Raw genomic sequence first — 27484 nt, 5'->3', positions numbered from 1 at the left:
AATGTGATCAAAGGCTCTCTGGTGCTTCATGCCATTCAAAACCAGGGACTCTTAAACAGCCGGAGGGTAAGATACCGCCAAATCCTTGCTGAAATTTCTGAGCCCATCCTCAGATCCCAAATTTTGCCCAGATTGCCGAAAGTTTCCTGGACTTCTGGTCAAGGACCCGATTCATCTGTACTGCTCAGTGCACAGCAAGATTGCCAGGACGGGGCCTAGGGATCTTGCCCACACAACCGTCCCTGACACTTGCTCCTGGAGAACCACCTGCCCAGCTACCGACATCTCCTCCTTCCCTCTCATCAGGCTAAATGCAACTGGGAGAAAGGCAACACAAAAGGAGGCAAATGTGGAAACATAAACCCGACAGTGCTGTCTCCCCCAGCCAAGACTAAGAGTCCATGAGTCTACCCGCTGCACTCACCTGAAAGCCCCCACATATCACCAGAAGCACAGAGAGCACACAGGCCATCAGATACACCTGACCTCAGTTTCCTCCTGAGAGAGCACTCAGGGGCCTCCCTGGGATTTGGAGGTGTCAACAATTCACTGCATTGTGGCTTATGCCACAGAGCAATTTTGAACAAGGATTCTAGTACCGGTAAACTTTAAGCACTGCTTTAAGTCCAATCACTTTCTGTTTAAAGAGAGAGGACTTGGGACTTCCCTGGTGGCACAGTGGTTGGGAATCCGCCTGCCAATGCAGGGGACATGGGTTTGATCCCTGGTCTGGGAAGATCCCACATGCCGCCGAGCAACTAAGCCCGTGCTCCACAATTACTGAGCCTGCGCTCTAGAGCCCACGATCTACGACTACTGAGCCCGTGTGCCACGACTACTGACGCCCGCGCGCCTAGAGCCCGCGCTCCGCAACAAGAGAAGCCACCGCAATGAGAAGCCTGCTCACCGCGACTAGAGAAAGCCTGCGCACAGCAACGAAGACCCAACGCAGCTAAAAACAAATAAATAAATTAATGAATTTGAAAAAAGAGAGAGAGGAATGGAATATTTTAAACAGAGACATATGAGCCCTTTAAAGGGCAAAAACATGTTGCTTACAGCTTTTCACATGGAAAAGGAAACAAAAAGTGACTGGGTTTGCCGTTTTCCTTGAATTTGTCTAGTACTAGCACTAGATAATATTGACGATCTTCACGCTTGATCACAAACAACATGATGCTGTAATATTCAAACTGTTGGTGAAACTTTTTTAATCTCATGATTTACTCTGGAACAATTGTGTTGACATAGGTACTGATGGTGCAAAAGCAAAGGTGGCAGAAGTGCTGGCACCTTAACCCAAATCAAGGAGTAGCACCAAACTGTACTAGTTGGGCTTGTATTCACTATCATACACTTGTATTAACAGTGCCAGTTCCAGTTAAGAATGTTCTGTCTTCAACAGTAAAAATGATTGATGTTAGTAAATCTTGACCATTGAAATTGAATATTTTATAGTGGATGATGAAATTCAACATACAAACATCACACATCTGTATATCAAAGGGAGTGGGAAAAAGTTAGATCAGATACTGACAAAGAGGAAGTGGATGACATGGATGATAGATGTGAAAAATTAGCTAAAATGTAGCACAGAAAAGAAACGGTCAGAAATTATGAATGAGAAATGTATGGACCTAGAGTCTGCTGGTGGCTTGATTTTGGACTTTGCAGCCTCCAGAACTGTGAGAAATATACGTCTTTTGTTTAAGCCACCCAGTCTGTGGTAGTTTGTTATAGCCTTTTGTGCTAAGACATATTTTAGTACCAAGAAGTAACAAATACCTAAATATGTGGAAGTGGCCTTGGAATTGGATAGTAGGTAAAGGCTGAAAGAGATTTGAAGTGCATGCTAAAAAAGAGCTGAAATCGCCATAAAGTCCTTTCAGCCTATACCTATTAAAAGTGATTCTGGTGATGGCTCAGAAAGCAAAGAGGCACACTGGAGAGAAAGTCTCCATCTTTGTAGAGAATACAGAAATAATCATGAACAGATAGAAATATGGACGTTAGATGCTATTCTGGTGAGGTCTCCAACAGAAATGAGGAAGACATTATTAGAAATTGGAGGAGAGGCAATTCTTATTATAAAGTGGCAAAGAACTTGACTGAACTGTGTTCTAGCGTTTTTGGGAAGGTAGACCTTGTAAGTGATGAAATTGAATATTCATCTGAGGAGATCTCTGAACAAAGTTTGGAAGAAGTAGCTTGGTTCCTCATCACCGCTCCTAGTAAAACACATCAGGAGAAAGATAAATTGAAGACCAAATTGTTAAGCAAAAAGAAATCAGAACTTAGAGATTTGGAAACTTCTCAGCCTATCCATATTTGAAAGTGAGAAAGCTTGTTCTGAAGAAACTCTAAGGGTGCAGCTGAGCAACCCTTTGAAGAAGAGATCATAGGTGTGATATTAATTTAATTAGTCATCTCAGCAGAGGCCAGGAGTAGAGAAGGGACACTGCCAGTTTGAACGAAAGGGGACAGAGAAAGCCAGGCAGAATGAGGAAGGCTGTCAGAATTCTTGGATTCTACAGAATGGGAGACTAGAGCAATTTGGCTGTGCATGTGTACTCCTCTTGAAGAAAAGGGAAGAAGGACCCCAAAGGTGATTCCGAGGTCATCGGGTCTGTCAATCCCACCACAGGCCCAGGGGTCTCAGTTTCAAAGTGTGAGATTGTCGCTCTCACAGAGAGTCATGGTGTAGGTGGAGGCCCTACAGAGAGCTGCAGTGTGGGTGGCACCCCACCAAGCTGAAGGAGTGGGGCTGCCCCACCGAGCTGTGGGGATGATGTTGCCACCCCAGTGGGCCTGGAGGGCAAAGCATCAAACTAAAGAATGTTATTCTCGTACCTTAAGATCTAATGGGACTGGCCTTGCTAGGCTTTGGACTAGCTTGGAAACTGTCACCCCTTCCTTCTTTGCTATTTCTTCCTTTTGGAGTAGGGATGTCTATTCTATGCCAGTCCCAACATGGTATTTGGAAACACTTAACTTGTTTGGGTCACAGATTTACAGCTACAGAGGAATTTTGCCTCAGGATGAATAGTACCTCCTGTCTCACCCATATGTGATTTAGATGGTGTTTAGATCAGACTTTGGACTTTAAATTTTACAGTTGATGTTGGAATGAGTTAAGGCTTTTGAGGCTGTTGGGATAGAATGAATGTATTTTGCATACAATAAGGACACGAATTTTGGGTCCCAGGGGCAGAATGCTATGGACGTATATCCCCCCCACCAATTCTTATGTTGAAGCCCTACCCTTCAATGTATTTGGGGATAGGGCCTTTGGGAGGTAATTAGGGCATGGGAATGGAGCTTTCATAATGGGTTTAGTGCCCTTAAAAGAAAAGACACAAGAGAGATCCCTCTTTCTCTCTGCCACGTGAGGACGCGGTAAGAAGACAACCATCTGAAAAGTAGGAAGAGAGCTCTCACCAGGAACTAAATATGGCACCTTGATCTTGGACTTCCAACCTTCAGAAGTGTTAAGAAAGTACCGTCTGTTTTTCAAGCCACCAGGTCTAGGGCATTTTGTTATAGCCGTCCAAGCTGATGAAGACACAGAGAATATATAAGATGGTCTAATATACATATATCCAGGGTTCTAGAAGTAGAGACAGGAGAGAATGAGTAGAAGTAACATATGAAAAAGATAATATTATGTTCTAGATGAGATGAAGAATGTGGATTATCAGTTAATGAAGCAAAATAGATCACATGGAGGATACATTTTTTTAACCTGAAACTAATCACACGTCAAGAAACTGGAGAACACAAAAGACAACAGACAGTCTTCCAAAAAACAATCAGCAAGGAAACTGATCACCCACCATGAAAGGGTGTATTGATGGCATAATTTGAAAAAAACAGTAACAAAAGCCATATTCGATGGAATAAATACTCAAAGTTCTGAAAGGAAAAACTTTTCCTCTGGAACTGATTACCCTGTCACATTATAATTTCTAAAAGTTCACCAACAAGGGAACTGATAAAATATTTTTAATGTATGCATACAATGCAAAATTATAAATAATTAAAAAATTAAAGAACATCTAATATATCCATTTTTCTTAAAGTAAGAATGTTGAAAGAAGAAGCCAAAGGCAATATGATTTACATGACACCATATATAACCAAAAATATTGTTATTATACATAATTTTGATTATCTACAGCTCTGCTAAAAGCATAAACATTTTTATAAGATGGATATATACCAAGTTCTTGATGGTAGCTATCTTTCTCATTGTTGGTGAGAGGTGTAAAATGGGACAACCCTTACGGAAAACAATATGAAGTTTCCTCAAAAAATTACAAACATAACTACCATGTGATCCAGCAGTCCCACTTCTGGGTATGTATCCAAAAGAATTCAAAGCAGGATCTCAAAGAGATCTTTGCACACCCACATTCGTCGTAGCATTATCCAAAATACCCAAGACGTGAAGAAGCCCAAATGTCCATCAACAGATGAAGGGATAATGGGGGTCTAAAAACACAAGGAAATATTTCCTTCCTTGAAATAAAAGGAAACCATGTCTCATGCTACAACATGGATAAACCTCTAAGACATTATGCTAAGTGAAATAAGCCACTCATCAAAGGACATATCATAGCCACTCACATGAAATATCTACAGTAGTTAAAATCATAGAAACATACAAAGGTGATTGTCAAGATCTCAGGGAGGAGGAGGGAGAATTAGGGAGTCTCTGGTGTCCCAACCCCCGCCTGGGTCCTGGGGAAGGAATCAGAACTCAGAACCGGGAGAAGAGGCCTTGGCCAGCAGGGAAGGGGGGGTGAGGCCCAGGGCGGGTCCACAAAGGATCAGAGCATCTGAGTGCATTAGTAGGAAGGGGCTTCAGAGGTGGGCCAGCACAGGCCGTGACGGGGGCTAAGCAGGCTGCGAGGGGGGGCAGTTCAGGGAGACAGCAGGGGTCTGCTCCCTGCCCCTCATTGTTTGCTCGTCTCACCCTTATGAGCGGGTCATTTCCCCTGCTCTGATGATTCAGTCTCTGCCGGCAACCACAGGACGGTGACTGAGGCCTCTACACTCCTCAGCATGGATCCCAGCTCCCACCCAGATCTGGGGCCACAGACACCTCTCCCCACCCCTGCTGCCCCTGTGAGCAAGCTGTTCTTGTGAAACACGGTCATAGTTTGTCAGGAGGAACTGTTTTCTATGGGAATACAAATCAGTCTTGATACCAATACACACACATGTCCAGCCATGGGTGGAAAGGGAAGGGACAGTAGTTCTGGGGTGTCGTTGCACACCCCTAGGCCCCTAAGGCCAGTCCCCACAGCCACAGCCAGATGGGTCCTCCTCCCTCAGCTGAACGAGATGCTGCTGCACAGAAATCCCACAAGTCCCACAAAGGGGCCCCACTGTCACTACCCTTATACACACCTGTAACAGGTGCCCCATGAACTTCCCCGCGCCCATTCCCCTTGTTGCATCCTCATTGGGATTAAGAGGTAGCTGCCTCAACCACGCTCCACATTGCAATAATCCCAGTGGGACTAGAGAACGCTCCCGCTATGACGAGGCAGACAGTCCTGTCCCCATGGCCAAGACTTTTCCTGTCTGGTCAGGCCACCCACACAGGAAACCCTGGATGAGCGGAGGGTCACCCCAGCGCCATCGCCTGGCCACTTCAGGGAAGCAGAGAGAAGCTCCATAAAGACAAGGGCCGTCTCCAGGCTCCGTCCTAGAAACTGGTTAGTGTCCAGAGGGCTGAGAGGCACAAAAGCAGCTCTCCCTCCCCAGACGGTTCAGGGAGGCAGAAGATGCTACAGATGCCCCAGAAGGCCCCTAGCCAAGCAGGCTTTAGAGAAGGGGATGATGAGGGGGTCCCTGGGGAAAGTGAGAGCTGTGCGTTCCCAGGGGCAGCCTGAGGAGTCCTTGTCTATGTGGAGGAAAGGTTTGGTCACCTGTAGATCCATAGCTCCTGTGACCTCTCTCACCCTTCCTTCCTCTCAGGATCGCTCTCTGTGGAGCAGCTCCACACGAACAAGATGACAGTGGCCTGAGAGCATTTCCCACCAAAACTATCTTTATTCACCATTTTCATACATCACTCCAAAGGTCCTGCCCACACCCACCTCCCCCACCTCCCTAACCCCCCACAATCCCACTCCCCCTCCCCGCCCTGGTGGTCCTGCCCTCCCTCCCTTCCCCCCACATCCTCCAGGATCAGCACTGGGGTGAGGAGGAGCCCCTAGGCTCCCGTGGGGGCCGCCCTGGGGGGCTCGCCCTGGAGGGCCGGCCCGGCTGTTCCCTACTAGCTGCAGCGCTTCCTCTTCCTGTTCCTCCTCTTCCCTGTGACAAACGGGTCACGCTTTCTCTTTCTCGGCTGTGAGGGGCGAGCCAGCCCCAGAGCCAAGGCTGGCCTCGCAGAGACCCCGTGGGCAGCCCCGGGGATGGGCAGCTTCTCAGCAGCGGCTGGGCGCCCACACAGAGCCCGCTTCTTCGACTTGGGAGCGGCTGGTGGAGCTGGACTGAGGCCCCTTCTCTGAGGGGAGGGCGCCTGGGGAGCACTCTGGGCCCCCCAACCTCCAGGGGAGGCCAGGCCTGAGGCAGGGGCACGACTCTGGGACAGCCGGCAAGGCGGCAGGCCCTGCGGAGAGGCCAAGAGGGAGGCCAGGCTGGGGCGCTCCTCCTTGTCCTTACCGGCCGCGTCCCTGGGCCTTCGGGCCTCCCGAACAGGAGGCGCCACTCTGAGAACAGACGCATCCCTGGGTCCCAGTCGAGGGCCAGTGCGCCTTTCACCCTGGGGAGGGGAGGGCCGCCCAGCCCGGGATGGAGAGACCTCCTGACGTCCTCGAGAGGGAACAAAGACTTTGGGCCCGAACGGGCCAGTGTCTGTTCGGATGGGCCTATGAAGAGCCTCAACATCAATCTCTGGTGGGCAGGCTTCATCACTGACCCCTCGACGGCGGTCCTGGTCGTGCCTCTGGGCACCTTGGCCGGCGTGGGACTCAGATGGACTTGAGCCCATTCCGGGTGCACTGTGGCTCGGGGCTGCCGGCCCACCCTCGTCCTTTTTCAAGGCCAGGAGTCGTTTCTGCACCAGCTGGTAGGAGGGAGGAGGACAGTGACGGCTCCACGCGCACGTGTGAGAGGAGGAGCACTGGGCAGTGGGACAATGGCCCTGGGGGGGAGGAGGGGACGGGTGACCCCAGGACTAGACTCCAAATCCAGACACGGTGGCATTCCTGCCATCCTCCTGCACCTTATTCCCAGCTGTGTGTCCTTCCCTGCGCTCCCGGCTCCCCATCCTCTCCTTCCTATCACCCTGCGCTGCACCCACCCCAGAGAGGGCCCTTCCCCATGCCAGGCCTCCGAGGCAGGGAAGGGATGGACAGAGCCATGTGGGCCTCCTGCTCTGGGGCCCTACCTCTCCCCTGCTCACTGGGGTCCCTCCGTGCCCTGGTCTTCCTGGGTGTCCCTTGTCTCCCCTGTTCTACCTGCGATCCCTCCCTCCTCTGGCTCCCCTGGGCCACCTGGTTTCCCCTGTCCCCTGGATCACCTGGGGTCCCCCCTCCCCTGGAGTCCCCTGGCTCCCTAAGTGTCCCTCTCCCTCCCCTGGCTCACTTCTTCAGGGGTGAGTCCTTCCTCCTGCTTCGACTCCTCAGCAAGGGCCGAGACATCCAGCTGTGGGTCTGGGGAAAACAATTCTGCCGGGAATCGAGGGTGAATGACTGCCTCCACCTCGGACAGAAAGAAGAGGCTGTGAGCATCCTTGGCCAGGAGTGGCCTGTGACACAAGAAGACCAGGAGGGAAAGTGAAAAGCAGAGACCCACCCCCACTCTCCTCCACAAGGCGGGGATGGTCAGCACACACACACACACACACATGCACATACACAGTCACACAGAAAAGAGCACATATACAGATGCACATACACAGACACACAAAGGCATACACACAGACACAAACATATACACACATACATCTGCGTAAACCTCCCCTAACACCAGGCTCAGGAACAAGGAGCTGAGCTTAAGTCCCATCGGCCTGAGCAGAACCCAGATCTTGGGTGCTGAGAGTTCCATGCCCTGGCATCTTGTAGACCCCAGGCTCCAGGCCCAGCCTACCTTGGTGACAGAGTGTTCCCGGGAACGCAGCTCGTCAGTGTAGCTCAAGAGACACGGGTCCAAGTAGGTGTCGTCCTCTTCCTGCTTCAGCTCATTTCCGGCCTTTCCACATTCGGCATGTGACTTGCTTGGGGCTGAGTGGACGGGCCCCACCAGCGCCTCCATCCTGTCCACATCCTCCCTCACAGCCTCAGGGGGAATCTCCTTGGGCGCCTTGGGCTCCGGGTTCCGCTGGGATCTGTGTGGCTTCGGGTGCGAGGTCTGGGCCCTGGGGCCGGACATCCTGGGAGCACAGGCTGAGGCAGAGCAGGAGGAAGGGAAGGAAGGTGAGGGACTCCCGGTCCACCTCCTGACCACCGAGCGCACGTTGGTGAGGGCATTGTTTGGGGGACGTTGATGTGGGTGTGGGAGGGGTCAGGACCATCTGAAGCCTCATGCACAGTTGGAGAGGGGAGGTTAGGGGGTCATCTAAGAGAGTCACAAGTAAGGAAGTGGGGAACCTCCAATTTTCTAGGGGTCTCCCCATCAAGCCCACTTCTTAGGCAGACTTAGTGTGGGGTCCTTTGAAAGGGAGGTGTGAGAGGAGTTACAAAACTGACCAAGTCAATAGCCCGTAGTGACAAAGGGCAGCTGAGACCCCCACCCCCACCCCCCGCCTCGGTGGCTGTTTTGGTTGAAAGACCAATGCCCCTGTCTTGAAAGAAAAGGATCCACATGGGGACGGTGGCCAACCCTAGGCCCCTGTTACCTGTGCCTTCAGCTCCAGTGGGAACCTGGGTGCCTGGCTGAAGGCCCACTTTCGGGGCTGGGGGCCCCCGAGGATCCAGCTTCGGTGGGTCCTGCGCGCACTGCATCCACTGCAAATTCTGAATGTGCATATCCTCCTCGGCTGCAAATTCCATGAACCTGGGGGGTGACGGAGGCACAGGCCACCCTGAGAAAAACGCCTGGGTTCTGGAGCCCAACAAAGGCAGCCAAGAATGAGGCACTGGGAGAGGATGTGCCTTGGGGCCGTCAAGGCCCTGTGAGGTGCTGTCCACAGGAGAGAGCTGCTCCTGGAAGTGATAACAAGATCTGGGACCCTTCCTGCCTCACCAGCACTGCAGGGCATTCAACAGCATAGACCCAGGTCGCTGAATTGAACCAGGTCAACGGGACACATGGCTGACCCAGGGGGCACCCTCCTCATGCCCCCGTCCCCATCCAGGACCACATGCAGGGCTGCCAGCCAGAGGCTGGAACAGGCATGTGCTCCCCACAGGGGTCCTTGCCCGAATCCAGGACCCTGGGCTAGGACTGAGAGTCCTGCAACATAGACCTGGAGACAGGGCCCAGGAGAGGCTGGACAATGTGGATGCTGAGCTTAGAGGAGAGGCCTTCCCTTCCTCTGAGAGGCGCTCGTTTGTTTGGTTTTGTTTCTTAAACCAAGGGGATTACCATGGAGCAAACACTGGAAGGGCCGGAGACCCTTGGGCCGACAACAGCTGGCTTCCCCAGCCTCTTCAGGGATGCCAGGGTACCCACTCAGGGCACTCTTCATGAGGAGAGGTGGTCCCAAATCTATGTTAGTGGCCGCCAGCCACCCACCACTAAGGAAGCAGCAGGCTGGCGGGTGGAGCTCTTTCCCCGGCCCAGCCCATATGGCCGGAGTGGGACCCCTACTGGACTCACAGCTTCACCCTGCCCCGTCCTGAGACCTTCATGTCAAGGTAAGGGTAGGTCAAAATCAGGGGAGGGCAGAGCTCCTGGTGGAGGAAGGACAGAAGTCTCAATCTCTCAAGGTGAGGGAGGGGTTTCTGGGGGACAGTAGGGCCCCTGGGCTGCGGGGCCCCTGTGCTGGGTGACAGCCCTTCTCCTCTGTCCTCTCTGATGCGCACCCCCACGGCCAGACCCTGCCCTCACCCACTCGCCTCACCCTCCACGCAGCCCCTGGGCCCAGGACGCTGACTCACTTTTGCGCCGTCTCGTAGTAGATCTTCCGGTTAAGGTTGCTCAGGCGCCGCCATTCCTGCACAGCCCTCCACAGTCCCTCCTCCAGCAGCATGGTGGGATTCAGGCGGGCCACGGATCGAAGCACTGGGCTGTAAGCCCTCGGGGTCAGTCTCCGGGCCCAGCCCAGCCCCCACCTGCCTGACCCCACCCGCCCATGTGGACCACACATCACTCAACCCAGAATGACTGAGCAACAGGAGGGTGAGAGGCGGGCGTCTGGGAGGGCAAAGACAAGCCTTCCCGGCCACTGCTGTCACCGCCTCACACTCACTCAAGGATGGCCATCCACTCCCAGGCTAGAGCTGGCACATTGTGCCCTGGGGAGCTCTTTTCCTCCTCAAGGCTGCATTTTCATAATAAAAATCACTATCATCAATGAGGCATGGCAAGTGCCAAGCAATCTGCTCACACTTCATAGATTAGTCCAAGGAGTCTTCTGCACAGTCCTCTGAGTGAAGTGTAATTGTCCCCTTTTTACGAGGGACCGGAAGTTTAGGATGGAAATGCCTGCCAGGCTCACAACTCTAGTGGGAGAGAGCCCACTCCCTTAGGAGAGTTCTACCATCACCCTGTTCCTAGTGGAATTCTCCACAACGAAGTGGAGGCACGCATAAAGCGCTCTCCTGGACCCCGCGCTCCTCCCCCTCCTCTGAAGTGACCTCCCCTGGCCATGTACGCTCAAGTCCTGTATGAAGGACACGGCACCACAGGAGAGTGCGGCATCCTCTCCTCGGCTCCTCACCTTACACCACGACCCTCTCTGACTGCAAGTCTTCAGTCCATATTACCATGAGCATCATGGAAGAGCAAGCTGGCCAGACTCACACGGTGGTGGGGCCAGTTGAGATAGGGCACATGTCAGTCATGATGTCACGGACTGGCAGGCCCACCCATGTGACCGACAGTGTGCCTTCTCATAGCATGGACATCGCCCTCACACCTTCCTTCCAGTATCCCTAGAAATCTAACGTGCGAGTCCATCCCCAGTTCCTCTTTATCTAAAAGCTCCCATAAGCTCAGGACCCCCTGAGCGTTCACTCACATGAGAAAGCAGGAAAAAGCTTCTGCATCAGGACTCAAGTGAAAGTGTCTCCGGGCAAGGGGCTTGATGTGCTGCCAACGTCGGAAGTTACTGTACTCTCTCTGGGGGTTAGAGGAGCCATCCTGCGAGGTGTTGGACTGGTTGGTGGCCAGGTGGCCCTCCCTGGAAGTGCCATGTGGCCATGGCCCAGAGTTCACTGGGCGAATGAGAGGGGCCAGCTGGGCAGCTGGTGGTGGAGCTTGAGGAGGAAAGCCTGGGGTCCAGCCTCCCTTGCCAGCCTGACGTCCTCGAGAGGGAACAAAGACTGTGAGCACGACCGGGCCAGTGTCTGCTCGGATGGGCCTATGAAGAGCCTCAACATCAATCTCTGGTGGGCAGGCTTCATCACTGACCCCTCGATGGCGGTCTTGGTCGTGCCTCTGGGCACCTTGGCCGGCGTGGGACTCAGATGGACTTGAGCCCATTCCGGGTGCACTGTGGCTCGGGGCTGCCGGCCCACCCTCGTCCTCTTTCAAGGCCAGGAGTCGTTTCTGCACCAGCTGGTAGGAGGGAGGAGGACAGTGACGGCTCCACGCGCACGTGTGAGAGGAGGAGCACTGGGCAGTGGGACAATGGCCCTGGGGGGGAGGAGGGGACGGGTGACCCCAGGACTAGACTCCAAATCCAGACACGGTGGCATTCCTGCCATCCTCCTGCACCTTATTCCCAGCTGTGTGTCCTTCCCTGCGCTCCCGGCTCCCCATCCTCCCCTTCCTATCACCCTGCGCTGCACCCACCCCAGAGAGGGCCCTTCCCCATGCCAGGCCTCCGAGGCAGGGAAGGGATGGACAGAGCCATGTGGGCCTCCTGCTCTGGGGCCCTACCTCTCCCCTGCTCACTGGGGTCCCTCCGTGCCCTGGTCTTCCTGGGTGTCCCTTGTCTCCCCTGTTCTACCTGCGATCCCTCCCTCCTCTGGCTCCCCTGGGCCACCTGGTTTCCCCTGTCCCCTGGATCACCTGGGGTCCCCCCTCCCCTGGAGTCCCCTGGCTCCCTAAGTGTCCCTCTCCCTCCCCTGGCTCACTTCTTCAGGGGTGAGTCCTTCCTCCTGCTTCGGCTCCTCAGCAAGGGCCGAGACATCCAGCTGTGGGTCTGGGGAAAACAATTCTGCCGGGAATCGAGGGTGAATGACTGCCTCCACCTCGGACAGAAAGAAGAGGCTGTGAGCATCCTTGGCCAGGAGTGGCCTGTGACACAAGAAGACCAGGAGGGAAAGTGAAAAGCAGAGACCCACCCCCACTCTCCTCCACAAGGCGGGGATGGTCAGCACACACACACACACACACATGCACATACACAGTCACACAGAAAAGAGCACATATACAGATGCACATACACAGACACACAAAGGCATACACACAGACACAAACATATACACACATACATCTGCGTAAACCTCCCCTAACACCAGGCTCAGGAACAAGGAGCTGAGCTTAAGTCCCATCGGCCTGAGCAGAACCCAGATCTTGGGTGCTGAGAGTTCCATGCCCTGGCATCTTGTAGACCCCAGGCTCCAGGCCCAGCCTACCTTGGTGACAGAGTGTTCCCGGGAACGCAGCTCGTCAGTGTAGCTCAAGAGACACGGGTCCAAGTAGGTGTCGTCCTCTTCCTGCTTCAGCTCATTTCCGGCCTTTCCACATTCTGCATCTGAGTTGCCTGGGGCTGAGTGGACGGACCCCACCAGCGCCTCCATCCTGTCCACATCCTCCCTCACAGCCTCAGGGGGAATCTCCTTGGGCGCCTTGGGCTCCGGGTTCCGCTGGGATCTGTGTGGCTTCGGGTGCGAGGTCTGGGCCCTGGGGCCGGACATCCTGGGAGCACAGGCTGAGGCAGAGCAGGAGGAAGGGAAGGAAGGTGAGGGACTCCCGGTCCACCTCCTGACCACCGAGCGCACGTTGGTGAGGGCATTGTTTGGGGGACGTTGATGTGGGTGTGGGAGGGGTCAGGACCATCTGAAGCCTCATGCACAGTTGGAGAGGGGAGGTTAGGGGGTCATCTAAGAGAGTCACAAGTAAGGAAGTGGGGAACCTCCAATTTTCTAGGGGTCTCCCCATCAAGCCCACTTCTTAGGCAGACTTAGTGTGGGGTCCTTTGAAAGGGAGGTGTGAGAGGAGTTACAAAACTGACCAAGTCAATAGCCCGTAGTGACAAAGGGCAGCTGAGACCCCCACCCCCACCCCCCGCCTCGGTGGCTGTTTTGGTTGAAAGACCAATGCCCCTGTCTTGAAAGAAAAGGATCCACATGGGGACGGTGGCCAACCCTAGGCCCCTGTTACCTGTGCCTTCAGCTCCAGTGGGAACCTGGGTGCCTGGCTGAAGGCCCACTTTCGGGGCTGGGGGCCCCCGAGGATCCAGCTTCGGTGGGTCCTGCGCGCACTGCATCCACTGCAAATTCTGAATGTGCATATCCTCCTCGGCTGCAAATTCCATGAACCTGGGGGGTGACGGAGGCACAGGCCACCCTGAGAAAAACGCCTGGGTTCTGGAGCCCAACAAAGGCAGCCAAGAATGAGGCACTGGGAGAGGATGTGCCTTGGGGCCGTCAAGGCCCTGTGAGGTGCTGTCCACAGGAGAGAGCTGCTCCTGGAAGTGATAACAAGATCTGGGACCCTTCCTGCCTCACCAGCACTGCAGGGCATTCAACAGCATAGACCCAGGTCGCTGAATTGAACCAGGTCAACGGGACACATGGCTGACCCAGGGGGCACCCTCCTCATGCCCCCGTCCCCATCCAGGACCACATGCAGGGCTGCCAGCCAGAGGCTGGAACAGGCATGTGCTCCCCACAGGGGTCCTTGCCCGAATCCAGGACCCTGGGCTAGGACTGAGAGTCCTGCAACATAGACCTGGAGACAGGGCCCAGGAGAGGCTGGACAATGTGGATGCTGAGCTTAGAGGAGAGGCCTTCCCTTCCTCTGAGAGGCGCTCGTTTGTTTGGTTTTGTTTCTTAAACCAAGGGGATTACCATGGAGCAAACACTGGAAGGGCCGGAGACCCTTGGGCCGACAACAGCTGGCTTCCCCAGCCTCTTCAGGGATGCCAGGGTACCCACTCAGGGCACTCTTCATGAGGAGAGGTGGTCCCAAATCTATGTTAGTGGCCGCCAGCCACCCACCACTAAGGAAGCAGCAGGCTGGCGGGTGGAGCTCTTTCCCCGGCCCAGCCCATATGGCCGGAGTGGGACCCCTACTGGACTCACAGCTTCACCCTGCCCCGTCCTGAGACCTTCATGTCAAGGTAAGGGTAGGTCAAAATCAGGGGAGGGCAGAGCTCCTGGTGGAGGAAGGACAGAAGTCTCAATCTCTCAAGGTGAGGGAGGGGTTTCTGGGGGACAGTAGGGCCCCTGGGCTGCGGGGCCCCTGTGCTGGGTGACAGCCCTTCTCCTCTGTCCTCTCTGATGCGCACCCCCACGGCCAGACCCTGCCCTCACCCACTCGCCTCACCCTCCACGCAGCCCCTGGGCCCAGGACGCTGACTCACTTTTGCGCCGTCTCGTAGTAGATCTTCCGGTCAAGGTTGCTCAGGCGCCGCCATTCCTGCACGGCCCTCCACAGTCCCTCCTCCAGCAGCATGGTGGGATTCAGGCGGGCCACGGATCGAAGCACTGGGCTGTAAGCCCTCGGGGTCAGTCTCCGGGCCCAGCCCAGCCCCCACCTGCCTGACCCCACCCGCCCATGTGGACCACACATCACTCAACCCAGAATGACTGAGCAACAGGAGGGTGAGAGGCGGGCGTCTGGGAGGGCAAAGACAAGCCTTCCCGGCCACTGCTGTCACCGCCTCACACTCACTCAAGGATGACCATCCACTCCCAGGCTAGAGCTGGCACATTGTGCCTTGGGGAGCTCTTTTCCTCCTCAAGGCTGCATTTTCATAATAAAAATCACTATCATCAATGAGGCATGGCAAGTGCCAAGCAATCTGCTCACACTTCATAGATTAGTCCAAGGAGTCTTCTGCACAGTCCTCTGAGTGAAGTGTAATTGTCCCCTTTTTACGAGGGACCGGAAGTTTAGGATGGAAATGCCTGCCAGGCTCACAACTCTAGTGGGAGAGAGCCCACTCCCTTAGGAGAGTTCTACCATCACCCTGTTCCTAGTGGAATTCTCCACAACGAAGTGGAGGCACGCATAAAGCGCTCTCCTGGACCCCGTGCTCCTCCCCCTCCTCTGAAGTGACCTCCCCTGGCCATGTACGCTCAAGTCCTGTATGAAGGACACGGCACCACAGGAGAGTGCGGCATCCTCTCCTCGGCTCCTCACCTTACACCACGACCCTCTCTGACTGCAAGTCTTCAGTCCATATTACCATGAGCATCATGGAAGAGCAAGCTGGCCAGACTCACACGGTGGTGGGGCCAGTTGAGATAGGGCACATGTCAGTCATGATGTCACGGACTGGCAGGCCCACCCATGTGACCGACAGTGTGCCTTCTCATAGCATGGACATCGCCCTCACACCTTCCTTCCAGTATCCCTAGAAATCTAACGTGCGAGTCCATCCCCAGTTCCTCTTTATCTAAAAGCTCCCATAAGCTCAGGACCCCCTGAGCGTTCACTCACATGAGAAAGCAGGAAAAAGCTTCTGCATCAGGACTCAAGTGAAAGTGTCTCCGGGCAAGGGGCTTGATGTGCTGCCAACGTCGGAAGTTACTGTACTCTCTCTGGGGGTTAGAGGAGCCATCCTGCGAGGTGTTGGACTGGTTGGTGGCCAGGTGGCCCTCCCTGGAAGTGCCATGTGGCCATGGCCCAGAGTTCACTGGGCGAATGAGAGGGGCCAGCTGGGCAGCTGGTGGTGGAGCTTGAGGAGGAAAGCCTGGGGTCCAGCCTCCCTTGCCAGCCTGACGTCCTCGAGAGGGAACAAAGACTGTGAGCACGACCGGGCCAGTGTCTGCTCGGATGGGCCTATGAAGAGCCTCAACATCAATCTCTGGTGGGCAGGCTTCATCACTGACCCCTCGATGGCGGTCTTGGTCGTGCCTCTGGGCACCTTGGCCGGCGTGGGACTCAGATGGACTTGAGCCCATTCCGGGTGCACTGTGGCTCGGGGCTGCCGGCCCACCCTCGTCCTCTTTCAAGGCCAGGAGTCGTTTCTGCACCAGCTGGTAGGAGGGAGGAGGACAGTGACGGCTCCACGCGCACGTGTGAGAGGAGGAGCACTGGGCAGTGGGACAATGGCCCTGGGGGGGAGGAGGGGACGGGTGACCCCAGGACTAGACTCCAAATCCAGACACGGTGGCATTCCTGCCATCCTCCTGCACCTTATTCCCAGCTGTGTGTCCTTCCCTGCGCTCCCGGCTCCCCATCCTCCCCTTCCTATCACCCTGCGCTGCACCCACCCCAGAGAGGGCCCTTCCCCATGCCAGGCCTCCGAGGCAGGGAAGGGATGGACAGAGCCATGTGGGCCTCCTGCTCTGGGGCCCTACCTCTCCCCTGCTCACTGGGGTCCCTCCGTGCCCTGGTCTTCCTGGGTGTCCCTTGTCTCCCCTGTTCTACCTGCGATCCCTCCCTCCTCTGGCTCCCCTGGGCCACCTGGTTTCCCCTGTCCCCTGGATCACCTGGGGTCCCCCCTCCCCTGGAGTCCCCTGGCTCCCTAAGTGTCCCTCTCCCTCCCCTGGCTCACTTCTTCAGGGGTGAGTCCTTCCTCCTGCTTCGGCTCCTCAGCAAGGGCCGAGACATCCAGCTGTGGGTCTGGGGAAAACAATTCTGCCGGGAATCGAGGGTGAATGACTGCCTCCACCTCGGACAGAAAGAAGAGGCTGTGAGCATCCTTGGCCAGGAGTGGCCTGTGACACAAGAAGACCAGGAGGGAAAGTGAAAAGCAGAGACCCACCCCCACTCTCCTCCACAAGGCGGGGATGGTCAGCACACACACACACACACACATGCACATACACAGTCACACAGAAAAGAGCACATATACAGATGCACATACACAGACACACAAAGGCATACACACAGACACAAACATATACACACATACATCTGCGTAAACCTCCCCTAACACCAGGCTCAGGAACAAGGAGCTGAGCTTAAGTCCCATCGGCCTGAGCAGAACCCAGATCTTGGGTGCTGAGAGTTCCATGCCCTGGCATCTTGTAGACCCCAGGCTCCAGGCCCAGCCTACCTTGGTGACAGAGTGTTCCCGGGAACGCAGCTCGTCAGTGTAGCTCAAGAGACACGGGTCCAAGTAGGTGTCGTCCTCTTCCTGCTTCAGCTCATTTCCGGCCTTTCCACATTCTGCATCTGAGTTGCCTGGGGCTGAGTGGACGGACCCCACCAGCGCCTCCATCCTGTCCACATCCTCCCTCACAGCCTCAGGGGGAATCTCCTTGGGCGCCTTGGGCTCCGGGTTCCGCTGGGATCTGTGTGGCTTCGGGTGCGAGGTCTGGGCCCTGGGGCCGGACATCCTGGGAGCACAGGCTGAGGCAGAGCAGGAGGAAGGGAAGGAAGGTGAGGGACTCCCGGTCCACCTCCTGACCACCGAGCGCACGTTGGTGAGGGCATTGTTTGGGGGACGTTGATGTGGGTGTGGGAGGGGTCAGGACCATCTGAAGCCTCATGCACAGTTGGAGAGGGGAGGTTAGGGGGTCATCTAAGAGAGTCACAAGTAAGGAAGTGGGGAACCTCCAATTTTCTAGGGGTCTCCCCATCAAGCCCACTTCTTAGGCAGACTTAGTGTGGGGTCCTTTGAAAGGGAGGTGTGAGAGGAGTTACAAAACTGACCAAGTCAATAGCCCGTAGTGACAAAGGGCAGCTGAGACCCCCCCCCCACCCCCCGCCTCGGTGGCTGTTTTGGTTGAAAGACCAATGCCCCTGTCTTGAAAGAAAAGGATCCACATGGGGACGGTGGCCAACCCTAGGCCCCTGTTACCTGTGCCTTCAGCTCCAGTGGGAACCTGGGTGCCTGGCTGAAGGCCCACTTTCGGGGCTGGGGGCCCCCGAGGATCCAGCTTCGGTGGGTCCTGCGCGCACTGCATCCACTGCAAATTCTGAATGTGCATATCCTCCTCGGCTGCAAATTCCATGAACCTGGGGGGTGACGGAGGCACAGGCCACCCTGAGAAAAACGCCTGGGTTCTGGAGCCCAACAAAGGCAGCCAAGAATGAGGCACTGGGAGAGGATGTGCCTTGGGGCCGTCAAGGCCCTGTGAGGTGCTGTCCACAGGAGAGAGCTGCTCCTGGAAGTGATAACAAGATCTGGGACCCTTCCTGCCTCACCAGCACTGCAGGGCATTCAACAGCATAGACCCAGGTCGCTGAATTGAACCAGGTCAACGGGACACATGGCTGACCCAGGGGGCACCCTCCTCATGCCCCCGTCCCCATCCAGGACCACATGCAGGGCTGCCAGCCAGAGGCTGGAACAGGCATGTGCTCCCCACAGGGGTCCTTGCCCGAATCCAGGACCCTGGGCTAGGACTGAGAGTCCTGCAACATAGACCTGGAGACAGGGCCCAGGAGAGGCTGGACAATGTGGATGCTGAGCTTAGAGGAGAGGCCTTCCCTTCCTCTGAGAGGCGCTCGTTTGTTTGGTTTTGTTTCTTAAACCAAGGGGATTACCATGGAGCAAACACTGGAAGGGCCGGAGACCCTTGGGCCGACAACAGCTGGCTTCCCCAGCCTCTTCAGGGATGCCAGGGTACCCACTCAGGGCACTCTTCATGAGGAGAGGTGGTCCCAAATCTATGTTAGTGGCCGCCAGCCACCCACCACTAAGGAAGCAGCAGGCTGGCGGGTGGAGCTCTTTCCCCGGCCCAGCCCATATGGCCGGAGTGGGACCCCTACTGGACTCACAGCTTCACCCTGCCCCGTCCTGAGACCTTCATGTCAAGGTAAGGGTAGGTCAAAATCAGGGGAGGGCAGAGCTCCTGGTGGAGGAAGGACAGAAGTCTCAATCTCTCAAGGTGAGGGAGGGGTTTCTGGGGGACAGTAGGGCCCCTGGGCTGCGGGGCCCCTGTGCTGGGTGACAGCCCTTCTCCTCTGTCCTCTCTGATGCGCACCCCCACGGCCAGACCCTGCCCTCACCCACTCGCCTCACCCTCCACGCAGCCCCTGGGCCCAGGACGCTGACTCACTTTTGCGCCGTCTCGTAGTAGATCTTCCGGTTAAGGTTGCTCAGGCGCCGCCATTCCTGCACAGCCCTCCACAGTCCCTCCTCCAGCAGCATGGTGGGATTCAGGCGGGCCACGGATCGAAGCACTGGGCTGTAAGCCCTCGGGGTCAGTCTCCGGGCCCAGCCCAGCCCCCACCTGCCTGACCCCACCCGCCCATGTGGACCACACATCACTCAACCCAGAATGACTGAGCAACAGGAGGGTGAGAGGCGGGCGTCTGGGAGGGCAAAGACAAGCCTTCCCGGCCACTGCTGTCACCGCCTCACACTCACTCAAGGATGGCCATCCACTCCCAGGCTAGAGCTGGCACATTGTGCCCTGGGGAGCTCTTTTCCTCCTCAAGGCTGCATTTTCATAATAAAAATCACTATCATCAATGAGGCATGGCAAGTGCCAAGCAATCTGCTCACACTTCATAGATTAGTCCAAGGCGTCTTCTGCACAGTTCTGAGTGAAGTGTAATTGTCCCCTTTTTACGAGGGACCGGAAGTTTAGGATGGAAATGCCTGCCAGGCTCACAACTCTAGTGGGAGAGAGCCCACGCCCTTAGGAGAGCTCTACCATCACCCTGTTCCTAGTGGAATTCTCCACAACGAAGTGGAGGCATGCATAAAGCGCTCTCCTGGGCCCCGCGCTCCTCCCCCTCCTCTGAAGTGACCTCCCCTGGCCATGTACGCTCAAGTCCTGTATGAAGGACACGGCACCACAGGAGAGTGCGGCATCCGCTCCTCGGCTCCTCACCTTACACCACGACCCTCTCTGACTGCAAGTCTTCAGTCCATATTACCATGAGAATCATGGAAGAGCAAGCTGGCCAGACTCACAGGGTGGTGGGGCCAGTTGAGATAGGGCACATGTCAGTCCTGATGTCACGGACTGGCAGGCCCACCCATGTGACCGACAGTGTGCCTTCTCATAGCATGGACATCGCCCTCACACCTTCCTTCCAGTATCCCTAGAAACCTAACGTGCGAGTCCATCCCCAGTTCCTCTTTATCTAAAAGCTCCCATAAGCTCAGGACCCCCTGAGCGTTCACTCACATGAGAAAGCAGGAAAAAGCTTCTGCATCAGGACTCAGGCAAAAGTGTCTCCGGGCCAGGGGCTTGACGTGCTGCCAACGTCGGAAGTTCCTGTACTCTCTCTGGGGGTTGGAGGAGCCATCCTGCGAGGCGTTGGACTGGTTGGTGGCCAGGCGGCCCTCCCTGGAAGTGCCATGTGGCCATGGCCCAGAGTTCACTGGGCGAATGAGAGGGGCCAGCTGGGCAGCTGGTGGTGGAGCTTGAGGAGGAAAGCCTGGGGTCCGGCCTCCCTTGCCAGCCTGACTAACTCCAACAGCTGAAGCAGTCACCACGGTCCCCATCACAGGGGTTGCTACGAATACGGGTGCAGGACATGAAGCACTCCTGCTGAGGGCCCCTGCCGCGCTCCAGTTGAGGGGGGCCTGAGTAACGACAAAGGTCTGAGTCTGGGGGACCTCCACTGTCCTCCCTTGTGACCTGACTTGTACAGTGAGGTTGCAAGACCCAGGGGCACTGGGGCCACGGCCACCATTAGCCACCAAAGGCGTCCTGGGGAAAGCTGGCAACAGCAGGCTGCTGCCAGGAGGGAATGCTGGCGTGATGGGACGTGGCAGGTGCTGCTGCCAGGGTGGCCGGTGCTGGGCGCCAGGAATGGGTGGAGGGAAGGGCACTGCCGTGAAAGTAGACAAGGAGGCCCCGGGGGTCATGGTCATATCCGTTCCCAGCACTGCAGATGCTGTGGAGGCAAAGGAAAGGAGTGAATGCAGGAGGAGAATGGGCACGTGGCACTGAGGCTTTCTGTGGCATCAGAGTGTAAATCTCCACAGGGGAGGGACACTTGGACAAGGGAAACTGTGCAGCGTGCAAATGTCTTCCAGTGTTTTTCATGCTCTGACCTCCAGTTGAGAATTATTCCACTGCTGACCCCGCGCCCATCCACCAAGGTCCCTGACCCCTGTCTGCCGAGAAGAAATCGCCTCAGCAAGCACTGACTTGGAGAGCCTCCCTAAGGCACCCCCTGTCACCTAAGCCTCACAGGCTGTCTCCCAAGACCTGGAACTGTGTGGACATCCGCTCTGTGAGAAATGCCCCTCAGCCGGCGTACTAGCAGGTAGGGACCTTCTCCAAAGTAAGTTCTAGGCACCCAAAGGCCCTTTGTGGACAGGTATTGTGTAAAATATTAGGGCCCCACCTCCTCCTCAGTCCTCCTTTTCCTGATGCTCAGTAGAAATCCCCTCTTTCTTTCCTAGCCTCACAAAACAAAACAAAATGCTGGAAAATATCTCTCTAATGGAATCCCGATACAAACCCAGAACACTGGCCCAGAATGCACCTGCATCTCAGAACAACCCACAGCAGACACGTAACATGGGCCAGGTCCTGCCACCCCCTCCCCAGTGCCCAGAGTCACTGTCATCACTCAGGAGTTCTGTTCCTAGGAGGCGGGGGTGGGGGGAGTGGTGTGTGAGAAGTAGGCACGTGTCCCTTAGATTCTGTCATTTCACAGCCAGTGATGGCTGCAGAGGATTAAACAAGGGCCAGGGAATTGTCATGTTACATTGGTCATGGGAGTACAGACCGCCTGTGGTCCTTCCCCCTCCAGCTCCCAATAACGGAAAGACAATCTGAGAAGCAGGCATAAGCCAGTTGCCATGGCGATCAAGTGTCTGGATCACATCCCTGTTCAGGAGAACAAGGTACACACCACGGTGCACCTAATTAACCGGAACAGGTGTCATAGGACGTTTAATAATAACACAGAAGATCGTCTTCCTGCCCCTGGGCTACACTCCTTCCCCCTTTAAAAGAGGAAGCAGCCTTCACAGACATTCCACCCGAAACAACCCCACTCCACATCTGTCCCCTGTCCATGAAGGAGTGACAGGAAATATGAACAAACTCTTCCTCTCAAGGCAGCCTGAGGGTCCACCATGAGATACTGGACGAGATGAAGTAGGTCTGAAGTACTGCGATTCCACAAAAGGAAGAACAATTCAGAGCAACTCAGGAACCTGAGCCCTCTCTTGGCTGAAGTTACACGGTTGCCCATCCCCTGTGGAATCCAAAGCAACAGTTGCCTGAACTGAGAAGTGAGCTCTGGGCTGGGAGGAGTGGACGAGGTGTGGGCTGCGGCAGTTCGAGTAACCTCCGGCCTAGCTCTCGGAGAGGACACTTCACTGCAGGCGTGGCCACACACAGCCCCACTGAATAGTTTTCTCACCAAGACCATCTCTCCCCACGGCCCCCTGAGACACAGTATGCTCCTGTTCAAATCCCGTAGAAAGATACGGTGAGGCAAGCTTCAGGCGCCTCAGGAACACAAGACAGGTCTAGGCTTTCCTCATGACCCTCCCTGTGTCACCACCAGGACATCACACACATCCTTACACACACGTTTCAAAGTGGCTGGTCTCCCTTCTAGAAAGAATCAACCTGCCTGCTGCCATCCTTTCTCCATAGCCAGGGCGATTCCTCTTGATCCACCTCCAATGACCCCTCCTCCCCAGTGCAGTCTCAGGTTTCTTCAGGCTCCCCAGTCTCCCAGGTGAAATGTCCTTGTGTGTCCAGGGCTCTCTTCTCCCTCTACTTCAGTCCAACTGTGTGCCCACCGTGAAGTGTCACGTGTGAACCCGAAGGATGGGAGGGATGGCAGGGTCTCTGAGAACACACCCCCAGCCTATAGGCTTACCTCCTTCTGAAGCCATCCTGCAGGCTTGGGCACGGACTACTGCTGCCTGGTAGCCTCCATGAGAAAAGTCAAGACCAGGACCCAGAGAGTGACCTGCTTCAGCAGACGCTCAGGATCCAAGTGAAGGAGGGCCAGGTTTGAATCATAAAAGTAGAATGTGGCTGAAACGTTCTGCAGTGGGGGAGGGGCAGAGGGCACGTGGGTCTGGGTAGGGTGGGGGTGGGGAGACATTCCACGAGGGCTCTGGCAGGTAGGCAAGAACCGGAAGTTCCTTCCACCTCACACAGTGGCAACACAATTGGCGTGGGCCTCTTTACGCAGTTTATAGACTGTTTTCTTGATTCACGGCACCGAGGTTGGACTTGACGGTCCCTTCCTTTCACTTCTTTTTCCATCAACCTAGTTTTGTGTCCCTCAACACACTCTGCTTCCTACCTGGCTCTTGACTTACTTCAACAGAGACTAGACTTCCTGAACAAAATTCAGAACTGTTAGTCTGATAAACACTTGGGTATTTATGGCCACATGGAACTGAGTATTTGCAATTAGGATTGTCTCAGCAGATCCAGTGTCTTTGACTGCTGTATGTACATCACTCCTAAGGGAGTGGTCCTTGTGCTCCAACCAACATCCAGCAGGACCAGCCTTACTAATGTTCCTTTGTGCTGGAAAGCCCCCGTCCATGAAAAAACCATCATGCAGCCCCCATGTCCAAGACCAGAATTCACTAAATGTCTTTCTCATAGTATTCCATGGTTGTAAAAGATTTAGTTTTGTACCTTTTAAATGATTTTAGTATAATATTTTAAGCGAGCCACACCTTCTCATGGTTCAAAATTAAATTGTGCAAAATGGAATATGCAGTGGCGAGTCCTCCTCCCACCTCTTTCCCCTGTCAACCCAATCCTCTTTCCCGGAGGAAACCAGTGTTATCTCTTTCACTAAAATCTTCCCAGAGATACGTCATGCAACTAAAAGCGAAGGCAATCTGTTTTCAGTTTTTAAAATGCCTTCATTTTTTTTCTAGTTGAAAATTCATGTATGTTCCAATATATCTGAGGATATTTCCAATGATTGTCTTTGTACGGGTATCGTGGCTCCTCTGTTTCTGCACTAGATTCCTAGAACAAGAATTTCTAGTCTCTTAAAATTCAAAGCACCTGAAAGAATAGGGTGGCTCGATCTAGTAAAGAAAAGTAACAAATGCCTAACTGAATTTGACTTTTGAATTTCACATAAACAATGAATTCATTTTTAGTACAACTTTGTCCCATGCAACATTTTGGACATAGTTTTACTGCAAATTCTTTCCCTGTTTATCTGAAATTTACATTTAACTCGAAATCTGTATTTTATCTGGCAACACTACCAAAAAATCAGAACATACTAAGCTATTCTCAGTTACTCATCCTTATGACAAAGAGAACTTGGAGTGACGAGACTCAAGTGTGCACCTTGGTTCCAACAGAAAACACAACTGTAAACATCCACAAAATCTGCAGGCTCTTTGGATGAAATGGATTTGGAAGAGTCATCATATAGCACTGAACATCTTGGCTTAGTAGCGGTAAGGACAGAAGTAAGGAACAAGAAGGCAGAAAATCTTCTTCTCTTTCCTTATGTTAAAGGGACTAAACATCCTAGAGCCCTGGTTTTTCTAGGTGTTAAAAGTCCACTACCCATGAGATGGATGTGCACCTTGACACAGTGCCAAGAGTTTATCCACCAGTGTCCAATCCCCAGACAAGCCCACTTCCATCGAAATCCTAGCCTGCAAGCCCTGCTTACAAGTTTGTTCATTTCCTGTCTGCATTACATACACTTGCTCTTTACAATCTAGGCTCATCATTGCATATGGCCCCATCTGCATGGGAATCATGGTAGCATTCCTTTTACAAAACTTGTTTGATTATGATTTTCATATTGAGAATCCATGTCAGTCAGTTTACCACTATCAAAATGATATGAAAGAGTATTCGTGTTTTGTGTCGTGAGAAGAGAGGACTGTTAGGAAACTTGTCAAGGGAGATGAAGGCTGAAAACCTCAGAGGATGGCAACCAAATCACTTGGGAGACGAGATTCTCTCACTGCTGTAGCTGCAGTAGAACTCCAACTGATTGTGGGGTGTTGGGGAAGGAAACAGAGGTTTAGAAGGACTGTTCCACAGTGTGAAAAAGACTCCTGTTGGTGCTTAAGAAGTTCCTTGCCCCTTGTCAGGAAAAACTGACTCCGAAGAAGATGAGAAGATAAGGTGAGAATATTTCAAGCAACATCATGGTGAACTTTACATCTAAAGAAACTCCTGTCGGGGGCTGAAAAAAATAAACAGTTTGGGAATATCGCTCAGTACTGGAGCTTTTACAATGAAGGAAAACGCATATGATTTTCACCCAATAACTTCATACTAGAGGGATGGTGAGGCAAAATATTGTACCCAGGCACTCGAGAAAGGCAGGCTTCCTTGTTGCTTCCTCCCTTTGTTCAGTCATTCAACCAATTATTTACAAGAATCTCACTCATAATTCTGATACAGGATTTGAAGGACTCTTCTCAAGGCCACTGATACAAAAATTGCACTGTGCAAAAATTAGCCAGTCCCAATTCTGCAATCACTTTTGTAATACTTCAAAATCCCACACCCCAGAGACAGAGATCATCAAATTAGCCCAAATGTAATTTGGGAAGAGCAGTCACAGAAGGGAGTATCTAAAAGTCCTTTGGATCATGATCTCTGACTATTCCTGCACAGAGGCTGCCGGCAGGCGTTGACTACTGAGAAAAAACAACTCTGGACATGCATCACAAGCCTCAGAAGACAGTTCATCTTCCACTCAATCACGAAACATTAAAGAAACGAAGAGATACCATGTTTGTGTCTGGTGGAGTTTTCAAGTCTGTGCACTTGGAGGCGCTTAGTGCTGTTAGATGTGAGGGGTCTTCAGAGGCATCCTGTTGAGTGAGAAATGCTCTAATCTTGCAATTGACCAGAAAGAGGATCTGATGATTGAAGTTTCTTTGGGAAGTATTACAAAGTTAGGGCAGTAAGTTGATCCCGCTACTATTTTTGTTGTTGTTGTTGTTTTTTAATGCCAACTGAAAGTCTGCAAGATATTACAAAAAAGGAGGGAGGGAAAGTAAAATTGTTCCCATACTACCTGCTGTGTTGAAATTGGCCCAGATTGTCCACTCTCTCTCAAAGTTATTAAAAAAAAAAAAAAAAAACGTACAAAGGAAACACCTGTGAATCAACATTTATTGAAAAACCTCCATGTATTAAATACACTGAGAAAAAATATTCTAGTAGAGTAAATGCGTTTGGAAAAACTCTAGGAACGGAGTCAGGAGACAGTATCTTAAGAGTGTTTCCCAGGTCTGAATTCTTTGCTAGAATTGTTTAACGGAAACTTCAGGCTTGCTAGGAAAAAGGACCTACTGTTTTTTGAAAGGCATAAACAAGAACCAAGGAACTGCAGTCCAAAGGGCATGAAAGCACTTGCCCCAATTGGAGGCTACTGTGCTTAGAGCAGAGCTCTCCAGAACTCTTTGTAGCTAAGTGCATGGGTTTCACGTGTGCAATAGAAAACTCACGAGTGCACATCTCACAAGAGCTGGTTTTAAGAAGAGACCATCACGAGAGTTCCCGGCGAGGAGCGTCGCCAGAGACGCTCCGCAGCGTGCCCGACACTCCACCTCGCTCCTCTCTGGCAGAGAGCTGCCAGAGCAGGTCCCCACGCGCCCCGCGCCTGCACGCCTGCGCACGCTCACTAGGGCGGGGCTCTCGGGCACGCGGACCGCCGTCCTCCAACTGCTCCTGGCGTCAGTTGGGGCAGTCGGCTCCGGAAGACAGGAGCGCATGCGCGAGCGTGGAGGGTGGGGCCCCAAGGGCCGTCCGGCGGGGGAGGGGCCTGTCATGGCGGCCTCGAGAGTCAATTCCAGGAACCCTGAGGTAAGGGGTACGGGGACTTTTGACCCCTCAGGTGTCACCGCTCTGCGCTGTTGTTCACCCTGTGGGTTATTTGTGCCCTTGTCCGTGTAAGGAGACTCCCCACAATGTGGATTCACGCCCCCATAGAGCTCGATTCCCTTGAGGGGTTTACCCCAGGGTTATTGCCCCACTGGAGAGCCGGCTGCATGAAGTGTTCAGTGAATGCGAGGCCTACAGTGGGGGGGAAATAGTGTGTGTGAGCTATTAAACAGGTGCCGTTCTAGGCTGCGCGTTCTGAAGAGTACAAAAGCTAGAGGGACGTTCCTGCGAGTTGAAAACCCTCATCTGGTTCCAAAGGTGTAGCTCAGGTGATTGGAAAATGAGTGAAGAGTGAAGGAACACACTCATGGTTTCACTAGTGTCTTCCTTCTTATCATAAAAACATCAATCACCACTTATGTCCAAACTGCATTCTTTTGTCAGTGATGGGAGCAACTTTGCTGAATGTGGTAATAAACATGTATTTGTAGTCTGATGTCACATCATGATTGATTTGCAAG

The 27484-nt window shown here is 53.8% G+C and overlaps 1 protein-coding gene and 1 long non-coding RNA gene across 4 annotated transcripts in view; one reads left to right on the top strand and one right to left on the bottom strand.

Moving 5' to 3' along the window:
* Positions 1 to 2661: 2661 nt before the first annotated feature.
* LOC309662171 (uncharacterized protein) overlaps positions 2662 to 27484 on the bottom strand; it is a gene marked incomplete at its 3' end in the record, with an annotated part of 175577 nt that continues 150754 nt past the window's right edge. Inside the window, exons 2-3 of the mRNA XM_082478871.1 lie at positions 20792 to 21045; positions 2662 to 2808 (exon numbers count right to left, since the gene is read on the bottom strand). Coding sequence (XP_082334997.1) covers positions 2662 to 2808; positions 20792 to 21045 — 401 coding nt within the window. The remainder of the gene's footprint in view (positions 2809 to 20791; positions 21046 to 27484) is intronic.
* Positions 26885 to 27484, top strand: part of LOC309662164 — a 141286-nt gene continuing 140686 nt past the window's right edge. For 2 of the 3 annotated variants that reach the window (XR_014264554.1, XR_014264555.1), the window contains exon 1: positions 26885 to 26945. This is a non-coding gene — a long non-coding RNA (uncharacterized lncRNA). The remainder of the gene's footprint in view (positions 26946 to 27484) is intronic. The other variant, XR_014264556.1, reaches the window with a different exon arrangement.

Source organism: Balaenoptera physalus, assembly GCF_965194825.1.
Source record: "Balaenoptera physalus genome assembly, contig: SUPER_5_unloc_1, whole genome shotgun sequence".
NCBI lineage: Eukaryota > Metazoa > Chordata > Mammalia > Artiodactyla > Balaenopteridae > Balaenoptera > Balaenoptera physalus.
This window is presented reverse-complemented; position numbering and strand designations above follow the sequence as displayed.